Source organism: Pleuronectes platessa, chromosome 17, assembly GCF_947347685.1.
Source record: "Pleuronectes platessa chromosome 17, fPlePla1.1, whole genome shotgun sequence".
NCBI classification, from domain to species: Eukaryota; Metazoa; Chordata; class Actinopteri; order Pleuronectiformes; family Pleuronectidae; genus Pleuronectes; species Pleuronectes platessa.
Window position 1 is genome coordinate 10715879 of NC_070642.1, and position 16071 is coordinate 10731949.

General features: G+C 42.4%; 1 protein-coding gene across 1 annotated transcript in view; it reads right to left on the reverse strand.

Moving 5' to 3' along the window:
* Window positions 1–16071, reverse strand: part of LOC128460583 (MAM domain-containing glycosylphosphatidylinositol anchor protein 2) — a 168355-nt gene that overhangs the window by 61589 nt on the left and 90695 nt on the right. The window contains exons 7-8 of the mRNA XM_053445826.1: window positions 3737–3828; window positions 3410–3647 (exon numbers count right to left, since the gene is read on the reverse strand). Coding sequence (XP_053301801.1) covers window positions 3410–3647; window positions 3737–3828 — 330 coding nt within the window. The remainder of the gene's footprint in view (window positions 1–3409; window positions 3648–3736; window positions 3829–16071) is intronic.

The following is a 16071-nucleotide window of genomic DNA, read 5'->3' on the forward strand; positions in this document are numbered from 1 at the left end:
GACTTTCAATCCAGATACTTACTTTGTGATCGTCAATCACACCAGAGATGAGCGGCTGCTGCGTGCTGACGCTGGGATGCATCAACAGGGACTGTTATCATCACCACTGTAAGATTGTAATGTTTTTTTTTTTTTTTTACCGAGACGGCAGAATCTGGTGTTTACAATAATTACACACATCGAGTGCACTGAGTGGGTGTCGGCTTTGTGTATTGGAGTTGAAAACAGGCTTTAAATGTCAAAAATCAATCTACAATAGCTCCACATGCTATCAAATCTCTGAGCTGGTCCCAATGGTATTTCAAGTCAGATACCAAATAACATTTCCTTGCCACAGACGTTGAGTGGCAATAATCGAGCAAGACACACCCACTAAACACACAGGCTAATGAGGGGATTAATCGGCTCGACCCTGTTAGAAGTTTATGGGATGTTTTATGGTTTTACACTAACGATCGTAACTCTTCTCGACTGTTCCTTTGTCTTGTGCTTCTTAATCCTGACAGTATCCAAAGGGGAGGTCTGTGTCCTCGTTTCCAGACCCCGCTCATAAATAATCATTAGCCTCGCAATCTCTGGAAGTCCCGACGAGAACAGAAGTAGCTAACTTAATGAGTATGTCACGATAGTAAATATTAGTGCTGTTTGCAAAAGGGAGAAATCATGAAACGTGTGGAAATCTGTGTTCACCAAAAGCTGAAAGAAATGGGTGTAATAAATATTCTCTTTTATCAAGGCCCTGCTGTGGCTCGGACTAAGCTTGTGTTTGGAATCTGGAACCGGGGCCAACGCTGGAACAGCGAGCAAGCTACGAAGCGTTCAGACTCGACACTTTCGGCTCAACCGCTTTCCAACCACTTCCCCAGCACAAAACGCTGGCAGACCTACGGTGTAATCTTCTCTAAACACTTTTATTAAGACGTCTAATTGCGGCTCTGGGTTTCTCCCTTCAGGAGAACAGGCAGAGGAACAAAAACGGGGCTTATTCACCCCAAAACAAGCTGCAGGCGTAAGGCGAGGCAGAGGCACACGGAGCTGTAGTACACAAGCGCTATAGTGTTCCGCTTAGCGAAGACACTCCTTTGATTCATGGCATCAATCTGACGGAAAGAAGCATCACGCATAACAGCCATTCAGCAGCAAAATAGCCCGGGCACATCCTGGTAAAGCAGCAGGAATAGTAACCGGCAGAAGCAAAACTCAACACATTATTTCCAATGACAGGGACAGCTCTATGACAAAGGAGCACTTTTTTTTATAATTCATACCTGCACTTCTGACGTGAACAATATAAGCATAAGAAGAGATCACATCTAAGCCTTAATGAGACCTTTCATTTCATACAATTGCACTCATTTCCCCACTTATTTTCTCAGACAGCACTATTTCTTTTAAACATTAAAGGGTCTGTTTGAATGCATTGGTGTGGCACTCCAAAATAAGAGGCCGCACTACTTAAAAGATAATGAGGAAACAATCTTGGCGGATACGATTGATCCCACTGTTTCATAGCATCTGGGATTATCAAAGGATTATCTAACGGTAATTATGCATCCAAGGTTGACATGCGGCTTTCATGTTCACGCTGTGAGTGGCGGCGAGGTGTGTGAAAAACAAGATGCGGAGAGAAGAAGAAGGTGTAGGAGTGTGTCAGCCAATGTGTGTGCGTGCAGCGTAAGTATATAAGGGGAACTGAAGCTTGCGATCACAAGTCGCATAACATCACACAACCCCAAAAAGTCACTTATTGGCAGTGAACACACGCTGGTAAAATTCAAAGCAAAAACACACATCTACCTCGCCTTCCGCACCAACAACCCACCCCCCCCCCCCCCAAACACTAGCAGATCTGTGTAGGGATGAGTGAGCAGGCAGGAAACTCCCAACCGAGGCATCTCTGAGGCGTCGTGTTGATCGGGGTCACGTCCCTCAGTGGAGTCGATGGGTGATGGGGTAATGCGTGGTGACACTGGAACGTAACCACTGGTTTTCTGCTCGTACGCACAAAGACCACCGTCCCTGTGCTGTTACACGTTTTCCCTCTTTGTCTCTCTAACCACTTTATTTCAGGCCTGTACAAGAACATGTTGTCTACTGTGCTAAATGCAAGCTCTCTATTTCTTGCCTCTCAAGTTGTTCCAGGCTTTTTTTCGAGCAGATGAAAAAATTTGACTGCTTATTATAACCTTTGATTGTTTTTCATATGACAAATTTGATTATTACTGATGTTACAATAGAGAAGCAGAGGATCTAAAAGAAGACAGGGACAGGCCGCTGCAACACTGCTCTGTTTCTAAGAGACTTCTTCGCATGCCATGATTGACATTTTAAATGATATAGCTCAGTGGACAGGGTGGACTGATTTGTCGTGTTATCAACATGCTTTCTACGTGTATACAAACGTTAGTCGGAGCAGTGGTGGAGGCAGCCAATTAGATGGAGGGACGATGGATGTTTAGTCCCTGATTAGTTGGACTGACGGAGTCGGCTTTGGTTCAGAGAAGTAAGATTAAACAGTCAATGGAGTGTGTGGTGCTGTAACACAATGCTGCGTGCAGTAACTGAGAACACAGTAGAATACAGTGGTTTTCAGCCTTGGATACTGGAATTGAATCTGGCAGTTAACAATAGTCTAATGAGGATATACATGAACAGTCCCAACCTGTGGAGACCGTCCAGAAGCTTTAAAAGGACAGTTCACCCAAAATCTCTCTCTCTCTCTTTCTCTCTCTCTCGTTCTCGCTCACTGCAGGGAGTTGTGGTTTCATCTGCAGAGGCCTTAAGATACTTGTCATTGAGACGGTTCCAGAAAAGTCTCAGTTGTCATTTTAAAGAGAGATTATTCTCCGGACTTAGTTGTTGTTAAAATTGCAACTACAATGCAGCTTTACATGTTGTGAGAACCACAGAGGAATTCTCTTCCTCATTTGTAATCAAGTGCATCTTCCGTGAGAAATGTATAAAAGCATCAGCATCTACACTATTAGAAACCACTGGAGGTTCATTGGGAAAGAAAATCTGTGAAATTTTGGATGAACTGCCCCTCTACAGAAATAAATTAAACTAAACTATAAACTATTTGTGTTATTACTTGATGACGTTAACTTGCTCTCATGTCCAACAATAAAATATATTTTATTATAAATAACTATTTACAGTGTCAGTTTTTACTTCCAAAGAATTGTCTATGATAACCTGACTGGACACAATTAAATTCAAATTATTTTAAATCTGACAGGATTGACAGCAAGAACTGTGTTTCCTTTAAAAGTGTTCTAGCCGGACAGCCTAAGAAACTAGAATGTTTTTCTTTACTCCGACACTAGTGTTTTTCAGTTTGTGTGTGTGTAATATATGTTGAGGGGAGGTGTGTAGATGCTTCGCTGACACAACGGGGTGTGAGGCTCACCAGTTGTGGATGAGATGTTGACGTCGATGCTGATCTCGGGGATGCCTCCTCCCTTCAGGGCGGCCACGCAGGTGTACGTGCCGAAGTCGGTGAACTTGAGGTCTATGATGTCCAGGTTGGTGGTCCCTGGGGAGATGTCAGGGTCCGTCTGGGTGATGACCATACGCTCCGAGCTCCGCAGCCCACGCCCGTTCTTCAGCCAGCTAAACGTCAGCTCCTCTGGTGGGGTCGCTTCCACCTAGAACATTCGTTACCTGACGTGTATTACACTGAAACGTGACCTATTCTAACTGCTTGTGTGTGTGTGTGTACTTTTTTTGACTATACCTGACAAGATATCTTGACTTCACGTCCAATCTGGATGTTGTCGTCGTTGTGGTAGGGGTCAGGAGTGATCCAGAATCGTCCCTTTTTCAAAGCTGTGGAAGAAAAATCGATTGCGTTAAAGCTAGATCTACATTTGTAAACAAATCCTCTCTTTCTCTGCAAGTCTCTGACACACTGCAACAACAAACCCTGGGACCTTCACTGTAGGTTACGGCCGCCCTTGCTTTATTGATGTAATTTCTGAGAAGTAATCCCAGAGACGGGGTTTTATGGATTTTTTAAATAGATTTTTTCTCAGCAATTTTATTTTGTTTAATGTCCACACTTGTGCCGTAAAGTGCCGGTACGCACCTCTCCAGTGAACGCGTTGTAACTCTGTCGGTGTGACTCATACTTGCTCAGCATTTGCACACTTCACACACTCTCTACATGCTGTGAAAGACTGGATTGTGTAACAGCTACCTTAAATAACTGATCTGAGCAGAGAACGATTTTTTTCCCCTCACGCGTGTTACCTCACCACCTAGGTCGTGGAATTGTAACAGTGGTTTGAACCTGAAGTGTAAGCGTAGTCGCTGATATGACAACCGTGACTGTTCTTTTAAAGAAGCAACTGAAACTTTAGCTGTTGATGAAGCGGAGGGGTCAAACAGAGAAGTTAACTGATGCTTTGATCCAACATGAATATTAAAAGCTGTGGACTGAAGAATCTCACAGCATTGGAGCAGGCAAACGCACACAGAGACACAAACACACACACACACACACAAACCTGCACAGAAAACACACACTGTGAAATTGAAGAGATACCGAGCAAAATATCAACCATTCCTAATCCAATTTGGATCGCAACTCCATTTTCGAAGCATAGCTTCTCTGAACAGCAGAAAGAAGATGATTTCATTATAATGCATGCTGTTTCGGTTCCAAACCCTGCGCCTACTGTTCAATTCATCTCCTGGGCAAAAAAAGCTGACGGCACCATGGAAATCTTTTCATCTAGCAATTCCCAAGTGACATTATCATATTCAGTTTGGTAAAGGAGAAATGAAAACAAAACCTGTGTGTCAGATTTAAACACAGGAAATTGAATGTGCAAGGCACCGGGATGCCTGCTGAGCCGCACGTTCGAGGGAAGAGACGAACGACACATGTCTACTTGACGTGAGCCGCCTCCTCCCGTTTGAGTCGGCGTGCAGAGGATCCTGTTTGTGACGCATGTCAAATAATACAATCATGTCACACTCCACCCTTTCAAAACAAAGTGCATTTGTGTATTTGTATCCTATATATATTCCTATTCTCCAAGGCATTGCCTGTCTATCATGTTGTTTAGAATTCAGTAGTACTGGCGTGGAAACTGTGGTAATCATCATAATGTGGTGTGCTGCATATCTGTGACCTTTATGGATACAAAGATAATACAAGGCATCACTAACAACCCACACTTATTTCCCATTTGGGCTCAGATCCGCATCACAGTATACATACACCACATGCTGTAAATGCCAACATTGAATTTCCTAAAGCCAACATACACAGTGAAAGGTTAATGAACTATAGTGGAGGCCATGAAGCGAGTGTCTCTACAAGGAGACACATATTTTCCTTCAATCACATGTGAGGCAGTGAAAACATGTGTGGACACGTTGTACGTATATGGTGACAGGATTTCGTGTTGCCGTGACATCCCCAGTGGAGCTGGTAGGAAGTAGTATCCACACACACACGCATGCACACACACACTTCTGAGGGAGGGATTGTGCTGTCACAGGTGACAGTGGATAAACATTTGGATTAACTGCTCTTCTCCATTTCCCCTTCATCCTGCTCAAATATATTCTCCCCTCAATTCAAGAAAGTGTAACACAACCAAGCTGTTCTTTACTGCAAAGCCAGAGCTGATCTTTTTCATGAAAATGTCTCTGTAAATATTTTGAAATTTAAATCTTTGGGAAATGCCCACAAGCGTACTTTTCTAGTGCTCTGGAATAAAAAAAAAGTATTCGGCTGAATACATGCTCCACAAAATTGGACCTTGTGGCCGACTGAAACTCTGGTGCGGTGCAGATAAACTTTACCGACCGCAGGATGTGATGAATCAAAGTTGGCCCATTGCCCCTATTTAATGACGACTGAGTGTAAATGGTCCATGTTACAATGTAGACTTGATGGTTGGAGTGGATCTGAAGGTTAGGGCCGTGAGGAGCTGAGCACTAATCGTTGATTAGGGCTGTAATCATGAAGTGTTTAATGATTCTCTCCATCTAGAAGAAACCAAACTTAGCACTGTTACACTGTTTGCCTTATTCCACCCGCCCAATCTCTTTATTCATTCACTTTAAATTGAGCTGGAAAGTGACTAGTCAGGTTGCTACCTCTGTGAGATGTGTGATAGCACTTAAGAGAGTGAAGCAGGTTACTCAGAGTGGTTTCTGTGCTACAATCACAGTGTGTTGTCGTTTCAGTGTTTTTTCTTCTCAGCGAACATCGAGTGTACTTCAACTATCCCAAAAAAAATATCTAAGTAAAAATGAACCTGAGTTCAAAAAATTGATACCATTAACCGTTTTCAAATTAAAAAGAAGCCTCACACTGATAGATTAATAATACCAATAATGTGACTGTTGTATTTATTCTGAACAGGAAATTTACTGTGATTATAGGATGTTTACATAAATTATGTTTTAAAAAAAATCTATATTTAAGAGTGTAGTCTTTTAGTTATTGATATATCACATTCAGATTTACAAAACGCTTTCACTCAAAACTTAATTAAACCCTGCTTATGCTTAGATTTTCTCTGCTTGTTCTCAAACGCTCCTGCTCTCAGATATTTTGTTGCTTCGATAGTTTTCCTGCACTCCGGTTCCTGCTCTGGAGTGCAGGAAGTGCGAGAGCAGACTTTTTATGGAAAGAGGAGAGCTGAAGCTGGGGCGTTAGAAATCTAAGCACAAGCAGGGGATGTTTGAGTGCAAGTGCAGGGTTTTGAGTGGAAGGATTGTAAACTCAGATTTTGAAATCAATTATGACTCGCAGATAGAATATGTAAGTTAATTTTCCACGTTTAAATGTTACAGAACCTAGTCTGATTATGATTGTCCTCAACATTACGTCCACTACATCATACGCCCGACAACAACTTGAAATACTATAATTATTCCAGATCACTACCATAAACCTTTTAGTGTTTTCTTTCTAATTTTTCAAAACTTAACTTCAATTCCGCATTATTTTTCCCTCTTGTTTACACTCAAACCCAGAGTATAATGGAAAATAATGTGAAAACTCCAGAAGGACAATGCAATAAAGATATATTAATATCTCTAAAAAGTATGACTGAAGTTGTAAATCTCCTCTTGTCTTCATTGAATTATTGCTTATTCTAGATAAGATATTATTTGGGTTTAGTTCTTCAGGAAATATTGTTAACCTGGCAGTATCTTATTCAGACAATTAGCCTAATCTGCTTTATATCTGAATATTGTTGTCCATATAAACTTGTGTACAGCCCCAATCTAAACAACCACCTCTTCCTCACCATATGTTTAATTTATAAACCAGATTTATTCTATTGAGAGGTCTTTTGCAGAACAATTAGAATTCATCTCTGACTTACTGTTTGTCCACTTTGTTAAGATATAAAAGTCCACCATAAGAGCAACACTCTCCTTTGACAACGCCCTGCACTTTACATTCAGATCGCACAACCGCAGATCTTCAGTATGAGCTAACCTGGGAGGGGAAATCTCTGATTAAATCTGAGTGGTCACCTCAGTGTCCCCTACATTTTCCAATACTTCTTCCTCCGGGTGACTCAGCTTCCACTCAGTTCAGCACAGACCTGCGGTGCACGTCAAAATAGCCGGTGCTGCACATGTGCACTCATGCATATTTCAGCATCGGTTCCCTCCCGGCCTCCTCCGCCTTCAAACCTGCATTCCTGCCATTTTATTTGACTATAAATATTGAATAGCAAGGAGGCATTCCTGTAAATCGACTACATTTGTGTACAAGAGAGATAAGTGGGCATTACTTCCCCCCGGCTGTAGTAAATTTTGCTGGACAGCTGCTGTGACTAAAATGGTGCCTGTTTCTTTATGCATGGGAGAGAATCTAAAAGTAGAGGTGTTTTAAAAAAAAGGGGGATCTGTGGGGAGGTGAGAAGAGCAGAGGGGGGGAGACTTTATCGCAATGTCCCTTGTCCTTCTACATTTAAAAAAAAACAATTCGTGGCAAAAGTCATATGAATCTTTAACAAAGGTTCTGCCTGGAGACAGAACTTTCCCATTTGCTCTGGAGATAAAACACTGGCTCCAACTATTGTTACACAATTGCCACAACACCATTACTATCCTACAAAAGTACAACTGCGTTTTACGGACATAAGTATTTAACCACTGTATGCAGGGTGGACAAATCCTGTGAAACACGTAAAAATCAATACTAGAGCCTTGTGAAAAACATTCATGTGCCTGCCTAAAGCAATTGCAACTCAAGATGCACTTACTGGATAATTTTCAAAGGTTTAAGTTGTGTCACATTATCTCTCTTTCCCCTAAGTGGGTTGATTCACATTTAGATAAAGTCCACAGTCCATTGGCTGCTAAGTAGGGTTGCAGGCAAATCAGAATATTTCATCACATGGCACCTTCCAGGTTTAGCTACAAGGCTCTGGTTCTTGCTCCATCATATGTCTCTCCTGCCGGGCTCCTGAAAGCATTGTCACAGTCCACATCACTCTGGATGACAGAAGAGGAAGTGGAGCTATAGTTCATATCCCCATCATAGCTACCTGATGCATAAGCAAACTTAGAACCTGCCAATGGCCCAACATAGCCGCCAGACGGCACCCAAGAGAGCTTGAATCAGAGTAATGCAGCCCTGTATGCTCACTTATGCACATTGCATAGGGCCCTATCTACCCTTCATGTCAAACCAGGTATTGATGTTTAGAATTTTGATGAAGCAAAATTATCCCTCTGGTCACACAAAGGAGACAACCATGACAGTAAATTGGGGGAACAGCAATTGTTGTAAACATTTGATGTCTGCAAATAACAGTAACATTTGGTTGATGCGCTTTGCAGATCTCTCAAGTCTGTCTGTTCTGTAAACTGAGCGGGGCAGTGAATCTCCTGGTTTATCTGTGCTTTGCTATATAGTCACTCCCAGCGCTATGTGTTCACTGTGCTATGGTCTAGTGCCTGTTAACTGTGTTCATGAACCGTATCTCTGAAAAGTTGCAATTGAACACATTACACATGGAACTTGTGCTTCTCAGCAGCAGATTCCTCTGGGAACCAGTCCAGTCAATAAAAGGCTGTGATGACACTACTCACTACTTAGTCTCTTGGTCAAGGTTTATTTACAACTGTGAGTAATGCAAAATGGAAACCAATGTGATTACTGATCATATATTGAATCTAAGATCTTGATAAATTAGCCATATTGGGCCTTATTGATGTAAATAATGACCATCAAGTATTCAGATTTTTTTTTTGTAAGAATCATATTTTATATTTGAAAATGGTTTACATGGCTCCCACTCAGGTAGGCGGAGCCCCTAGCAGATGTTTATCAAGGGCTAAGGGAAGTCAGGAGCAGCTCTGGACTTGAACTAACATTCAAGAGCAAATGGAAACAAGGTATCAGCCTCCTGTTTCAAGCCTTCTCCATCTCTGTTTAGGATGTGACAAGGTCAAAATGAAATCTACGTACAACGAGGCAGCTAAAAAGCAGTGATTCAACTAATAAAATGACTGGAGTTAAGTGCTCCTTTCAGCTACTTCTTATATGTGCAGTGAGGCTGTGGTGCCACTGGTAGATATCATGATACCAGTTTGTGTTTTGGTTTTCTGATATGTATCATCCCCACAACCTCGCTAAAGCTGATATGAGCCATACAACATTAAAAAGTGTAGAAAATAACTTTCTCTCTGAGAGATGATGCCAACACCTACTTTCACTTCATTCTGCACATCGGCCAAATAATTATGGACCTATAAATATGATGTAACCCAACCCCACATGTTCTCTCCAGTCGTACCTTACCTGTGATGAACGTGCTTGTTGTCTTATGTTCTGTCTTTGTTATTATCTCAATTATTTTTTCATAAATAAAGATAAAACAGTGTACAAAAAGCCGGAGTGCATCGTGAGTATGGCACACAGCTATTTCTATAAAGGAGTGATCTTTCAATCCAAGCTTTATGAACATTATTTAATCATTTCTGCCAAGAGATTTGTGGATTAAACACATTTAAGAGATTTTCCAGGCAACATGACAAAAAAGTTGAATCGTGTCATCTCAGTCTGAATGGATACAAATTCCTCTTCACAGGCTTTATCTGGATCGCATTCCGTGTTTGGACTGTACGATAAATATTCAGCGCTCCGAGCGAGATTGTTTTACAACAGCTTGTTAGCTTGGACTAGGTGGCATCTGCTGTGCTAGGTGCCAAGTGAAGCAAGGTGCGATAAGCAGAATGTAAGCACACAGAGGGGGAAATCCACTGATATTTTTTTTAAAACATTGTCAGTATCACAAGCTCTAGGGCACAAAACACAAGTCAGCATATGCGCAAACAAATTCTGCATGCATTATTGATGGATTTTTGGGAGCTGGTTCCCTTTTATCATCATCAGAGCTTCTTGTCATTGAACCTTGATTGTGGCAACATGCCAGGGAGTAAAACATCCACTATGGGGACACTTGCAGGTGCTACTTTATTCTTAGTACTATCAGGAGAAGAAAGAGTTCTGCTTCTGCTCACATTTGCATCAGATGCCTACTGTAGCATATTTAGCCGGTGATTGCAGGCAGTTCTGTGGATATTTATCGTGTTCTTTCAGATCATTACCACACACTTTTCACTGTTCTTCTGTTCCATCTTTTAAAACCACAAACTGAAGTGCTCCTGCCTGCAGGGAGCTTGTAAGTACGATTCTCCGCAGCTTTAATAGCTTGTGGGAATAATGTGTGGCTTGTACATGAAAAGCGCAGATAATCGCACAAAGAGAAAAGCCTTGGTTGAGGCCTTCTTCTACAGAGAGCTCGTGTCACACAGCAGGATTACAATGCTGCCTCATGGGAGCTTCTTAGCAGGGCAGAGGTACACACAGCCCTGGTGACACGCACATATGTACACACGTACGGATGAAGACACAAAGGCATCAGAAATGTGCACATCCCGCCAGCAGCACGACAGGAACAATATGTTTGAATGTGTGTTTTTTTTCAGCCCTCACTGTCTCCAGTACATTCTCTTTGCCGTTGTCTGGTCGAGAAGAAAGACATGCCTCACTCCACTCTGCCTCTGAATCATTATCCTCCCATTTACCCATCAGTCCATCTCATTTTTCAGTCTGCCCTGTGTGTCCATCTCTCGGCAGGCCTCACACTGTGCTCTCCATTCACTCTCACAGAGAATATCAGCATGAGGAGCTGAACTCATCTCTCTGAGCCAGATGGATGTCTCTCTAACCGCCACTCTCCTCTGCCTCAAGGTTAAACACAAAAAAAGGACAACGGGCATTAGCATGGCTCAACACACAAGGCATTCCAAACACCTTTCATTTTTCCTGTTATCACCCCATCTCCACATTAGCACCAGCACCTTCCTCATGCACCAGCACCTTTACAGTATCACACATGTCCATTCCTTGGTGGGAGAGTGCTAGAGTCCCAAACGCTGCTCTCAACCTTCAGGCTGACCTCCGGCTAAAATGTATGCTAAACGGGATTAATTTGCACACACAGGCGCTGAATGTACAAACAAAACATGCACATGCACACAAATACACAGACAAATACAACCGCACACAGACAGTCCTGAGGGCCGCAGCCCAAGAGACAGGCCCGGCTGTGCCAGTTCTGGCCGTCCAGCCATTAAATCTGGCATTCATGAATGGAAATGGATTCAGCTTTCCACCAGAATTTATTCCAAAGCAAATTTGATAAGGGTCATTCACATTGTTGACTCACATGCTGACAGCCAGGTTTTTACAAGGCGCGTCATTATGTTTACTCCCCTACAAACAGTCTGATTGGAAACAGCGAGGACTCAGACTGGGAAAAGATTGTATTTTCACTTGTCTATATGTACCAGAAAGCCTCCAAACAGAGTAACAAGTAGTGGATGGTAGCTAGTATGTTTATGCTCTGATGTGTGCATGTGTTTGGAATTAGTTGTGTCTACTTTAGCGGGTCAGCATGATGGATGTTTTGGGTTGAAAAAAGCCTCGTACACAAATTTGTCGAGAAGTCCTGGATGACTTGTCGAGGAAATCCAATGATTTGCCTCACACATCGGAAATACACACTGTATGTGCACAAGGAAACAAAATGCGGGCCATTCGAGTAACACCATCTTAATTCAAATACTCTCCATTTGAGAGCTGCCTACACTAATACAGAAAAATGACCTGTATGAAGAAGATACTGTATAAAGTACTTGGACCTGTGTATCACTGCTTGGTGTCTTTGTTGGGCACAGAATGGACTCAAGTGGCAGGAGGAAGCAGGGGTTTGACCTGCATTTGAAGACGTGTTGCGGACCCTTAATCCATGAAAAGGATCTTGTCAGAAGGGTGATGTGTTGCCAGTAGCCTGCTGGGCTGGCTGTGGAGCTGGCCAGGCCCTGGAAGGCAGTATGGCTGGTGGCACAGTATGGCCAGAGAAACTACCATCTGCTGGGAAGCCATGTGCGCTTCTCTCTCTCTCTCTCTCTCTCTCTCTCTCTCTCTCTCTCTCTCTCTCTCTCTCTCTCTCTCTCTCTCTCTCTCTCTCTCTCTCTCTCTCTCTCTCTCTCTCTCTCTCTCTCTCTCTCTCTCTCTCTCTCTCTCTCTCTCTCACACTCACACACACACACACACACACACACACACACACACAGCCAGCCCCCCTTTGGCAACAGCAGTTTGAGAGGGCTTCTCAAGGACTGGTGATTGAGCTGAGACAGGCGCCGATGAGGCCACAAAGTGACCCGACTGAACATGCAGAATAAACTCGCTGTAGCAGAACCAAATATTTTTGTACTTCATATACACAGGCAGCATGTGCACATGAATATCAACACAAATGTGCACATACACCCACAGACTGATGACACGCATTTCTGCCCAAGTGCTTATAACTTCCACAGTATTGCATCCTTCATGGCCACAGCTAAAGAAAAATATTTCTTTGACAAAGCATGTATACACTCTTGACTTTGTACTATGTGCGACTGTTTTATTATCCTCAGTTCAGATATTTGAACATTTTATCAACAGGAATAATGCACACGCACACGCACGCACACACACACACACACACACACACACACACAGTGTCTACCAGAGAATGCACAATGTGACATGCAGTCAAGTGATTTAAGTGCCATGATTGTACTATACATGGTAGTTGATATTGTAAAGTGGTTTGCTGAGTAGCTTCAATAGAATTCCACTGCAATCATACATGATAGATTGACATTATAAGCGAAGTTGATAACATGGTTAAATCAAGTCACGACTGCCTCACCCTATCCTGCTGCTAGTGTGGGTTTCGTTCAAATCAAAGAAATAAAATCATTTTTTCTCTCTCGATCCAAACAACTACCAGTATCCACGGTGGAAACTTAGCGCGCACCCAAACCAAACCAACCAAGCAGTCCCCTTGATATGGAAAGAAGCTGTGAGCTTGTTTTCATGCAGCGTGACTCTGAGTAGCGTCAGGGCTCGGTATGATAAAGTGCCATAGACAAGCCGCAAGAGCATGAGCACACAATGGAGAAATTATTCAGATCGAGGCGGCATCATGGACACGCTTTGGCTTGTTAAATGTCAGCGGCAGAGTCAGACATCAGAAAATAATATTGGAGAGAATGTACGTGTACAAGTCATGTTTATTTTATCACCCAAAACTTTTACATGTTTGGAGTCATGGGAATGGTTGAAAAATAAAATGACAATGGAGCCCCGTGACAACTAAAATCCATTACAAGGTGTAGTGTCGCCACCGCATAACAAAAAGTCTGTACTAAAAACCCATGTAATGCATTTGGACACTTTCCTGTCACTGTAGAGTTATACTGCACCCCCACCCCTCGTCATCTGGTGCATGTTGATCCCAAAATTGCATTTGCGTCAGTGACAGCTCATCAGACTCAGGAGAGCGCCTCAGAGATGTGTGATAACATGCTGAACTCATCTCCTGTCAATTAGCAATGTCAGACAGACCCCTCCTCCTTACCAACCAATTGTTTCTCACTGTTTATGAGCCTGTCAAAGAAATGAAATAAAGACAGCACTAGTTTTGGATTTTAAAGCATCTGCTGATGCCATTTAAATTTGTCTTCCTTTTTAATTGGCTTTACTGTGATAAACAAAGTCCAAACTAAATTGAGATGTCATTTAAGTATGTTATCTAAAATGTTTGCTCGGTGACCGTTCGTCAAAAGAGCGGAGGAGATGAGCTGGAAACCAGGAGGAGAGGGGTGCCAAACCAGCAACCAGCAGCCAGAGAGTATTCTGGTTAAGGGTTGAAACACTGAAGGACGGTTGGGCACCACCTGGAGATTGCTGAGGTTCAAGCCATTACGAGACTGGTTTGGGCGACAATCTAGTGATGAATTTATATAGTTTAAATACATGTATTTCTAAGGCATTGAGGCCTCTCACTTTTTTTTTCAGACTGACTTGTTGTCTTTGGTTTTAAAATGTGTGATGACTCACTGACTTGATTTACTCAGGACAGAGTTATAAATCTACTTTATCCCCTCCACTACGTGATTGTCTCTTGTTTAAACATCCACAGTAAATTACTGGGTCACAGAGACGTCAGTGATGACTTCAAGAGATTACAAAAGACTACTGATCGATGCTCATCGCTCTAAAAAAAAAAAAGGGGGGGGGGGTATCACTGTTTATCTATTGAAGGTGAATGAAGGATGTGGTGGATCCTGGACACTGAGCCAAAGTCAGTGAATCCCCTCAATGAGAATACAGAGCTTACAGCAAACTCAGCAGGGTCAAGTAACCACTGTATTGGATTTATAAAGCCAATTGGTTGCAGTTTGCACAAATTGAACTGCATAATCAATGACTGAGTACCCTGCAGGCCATTTAGTCAGAATAATGCATGTGTGGCTTTGGTAATCTTTTGGAAAGTAACATAGCAGCCATTGTGTGACGCACTGGAAGAATAAGCTAAGTACCTTATTCAAACGTATATACAGGACACACATGTGAACAGTAATAAAGAAAATTCTACTTAAAACAGTAAAATTGGGGGACAAAAAAAAACACTGCTTCATTGCAAATACACCAGGTAGGATGGACACTACGTTTTCTAACCTGACTCTCCACCAAAGACATAAACATCCAGCACGCAAACAATAAAATGTGACAGTATATTACAGAAGTGTTTAAGGAGGACTAACTAATTAACTAATAGCAAACAGCCCATTCCAGGCGTTCTAAGAAATGTTTTGATGATATTTCGCTCACTGGGAACTCCAGACGTGAGTCACATGGATGAAAACATGGAATTTACTGCAGCGATTACCTCCACTGAATCTGCTCTGACTTATTTGTTCCCACAGGACACCTGACACCTTCCCTTTGATGTCGGCCTCTCAATTTTAAGTCCTCGACTACATGGGCACTTTCACAATACAGAGAAGGGGTTTATCTCTCAGGGGGATGGACCCATCAGGAATGATTTGTTGATGATCTGATTTTCATCCCAGGGAGTGTATGGCTGCTTAAATAGATGCTTCTGAGGCTGGGTACAGAGGCAACTTGATGATGGAGCCGCGGCCTAATCTCTGAGATGAAAGCAGAAAGTCTCTGAGAAGCTTGCGTTTCCGGGCCAATCTACTAAACTCAGATTCAAATGTGCTCCATGTGTAAGATTTTCTGAGGAAAAGTTCAAATGTAAACAGGATGAGTGGATGTGGATCATCCTGTGAATGCTGTTGCGCCTTCAAGGATTCCACTAATTAATGCATCTTTTTTTTTAATTCACCTGCAAGAGGTGGACTGAAGTTTCACATTCAGGACGCGGGGATCCTCTGTTCTGTCACAGATGAAAGCCTAGTCCCACGTCATCCTAAATCCTGCAGCTTAGTAAAAGCAGTTGATCTAACAGTATGAAAGTCAATTTCCTCATGCATTATGTTCCATCTCTGCAGGTCTTCTAACAAGACAGCTTTTTTCACTGATGGTGAAATTGCCTGTCTTGCGTATTAATCTTCAAAGTAGTTTTGAGCATTTCACCGTATGCAACATATGGCAGGTTGATAAATAAAAAGTTCCCTCTACACTAAATGTTTACTAAAAGCAGTACT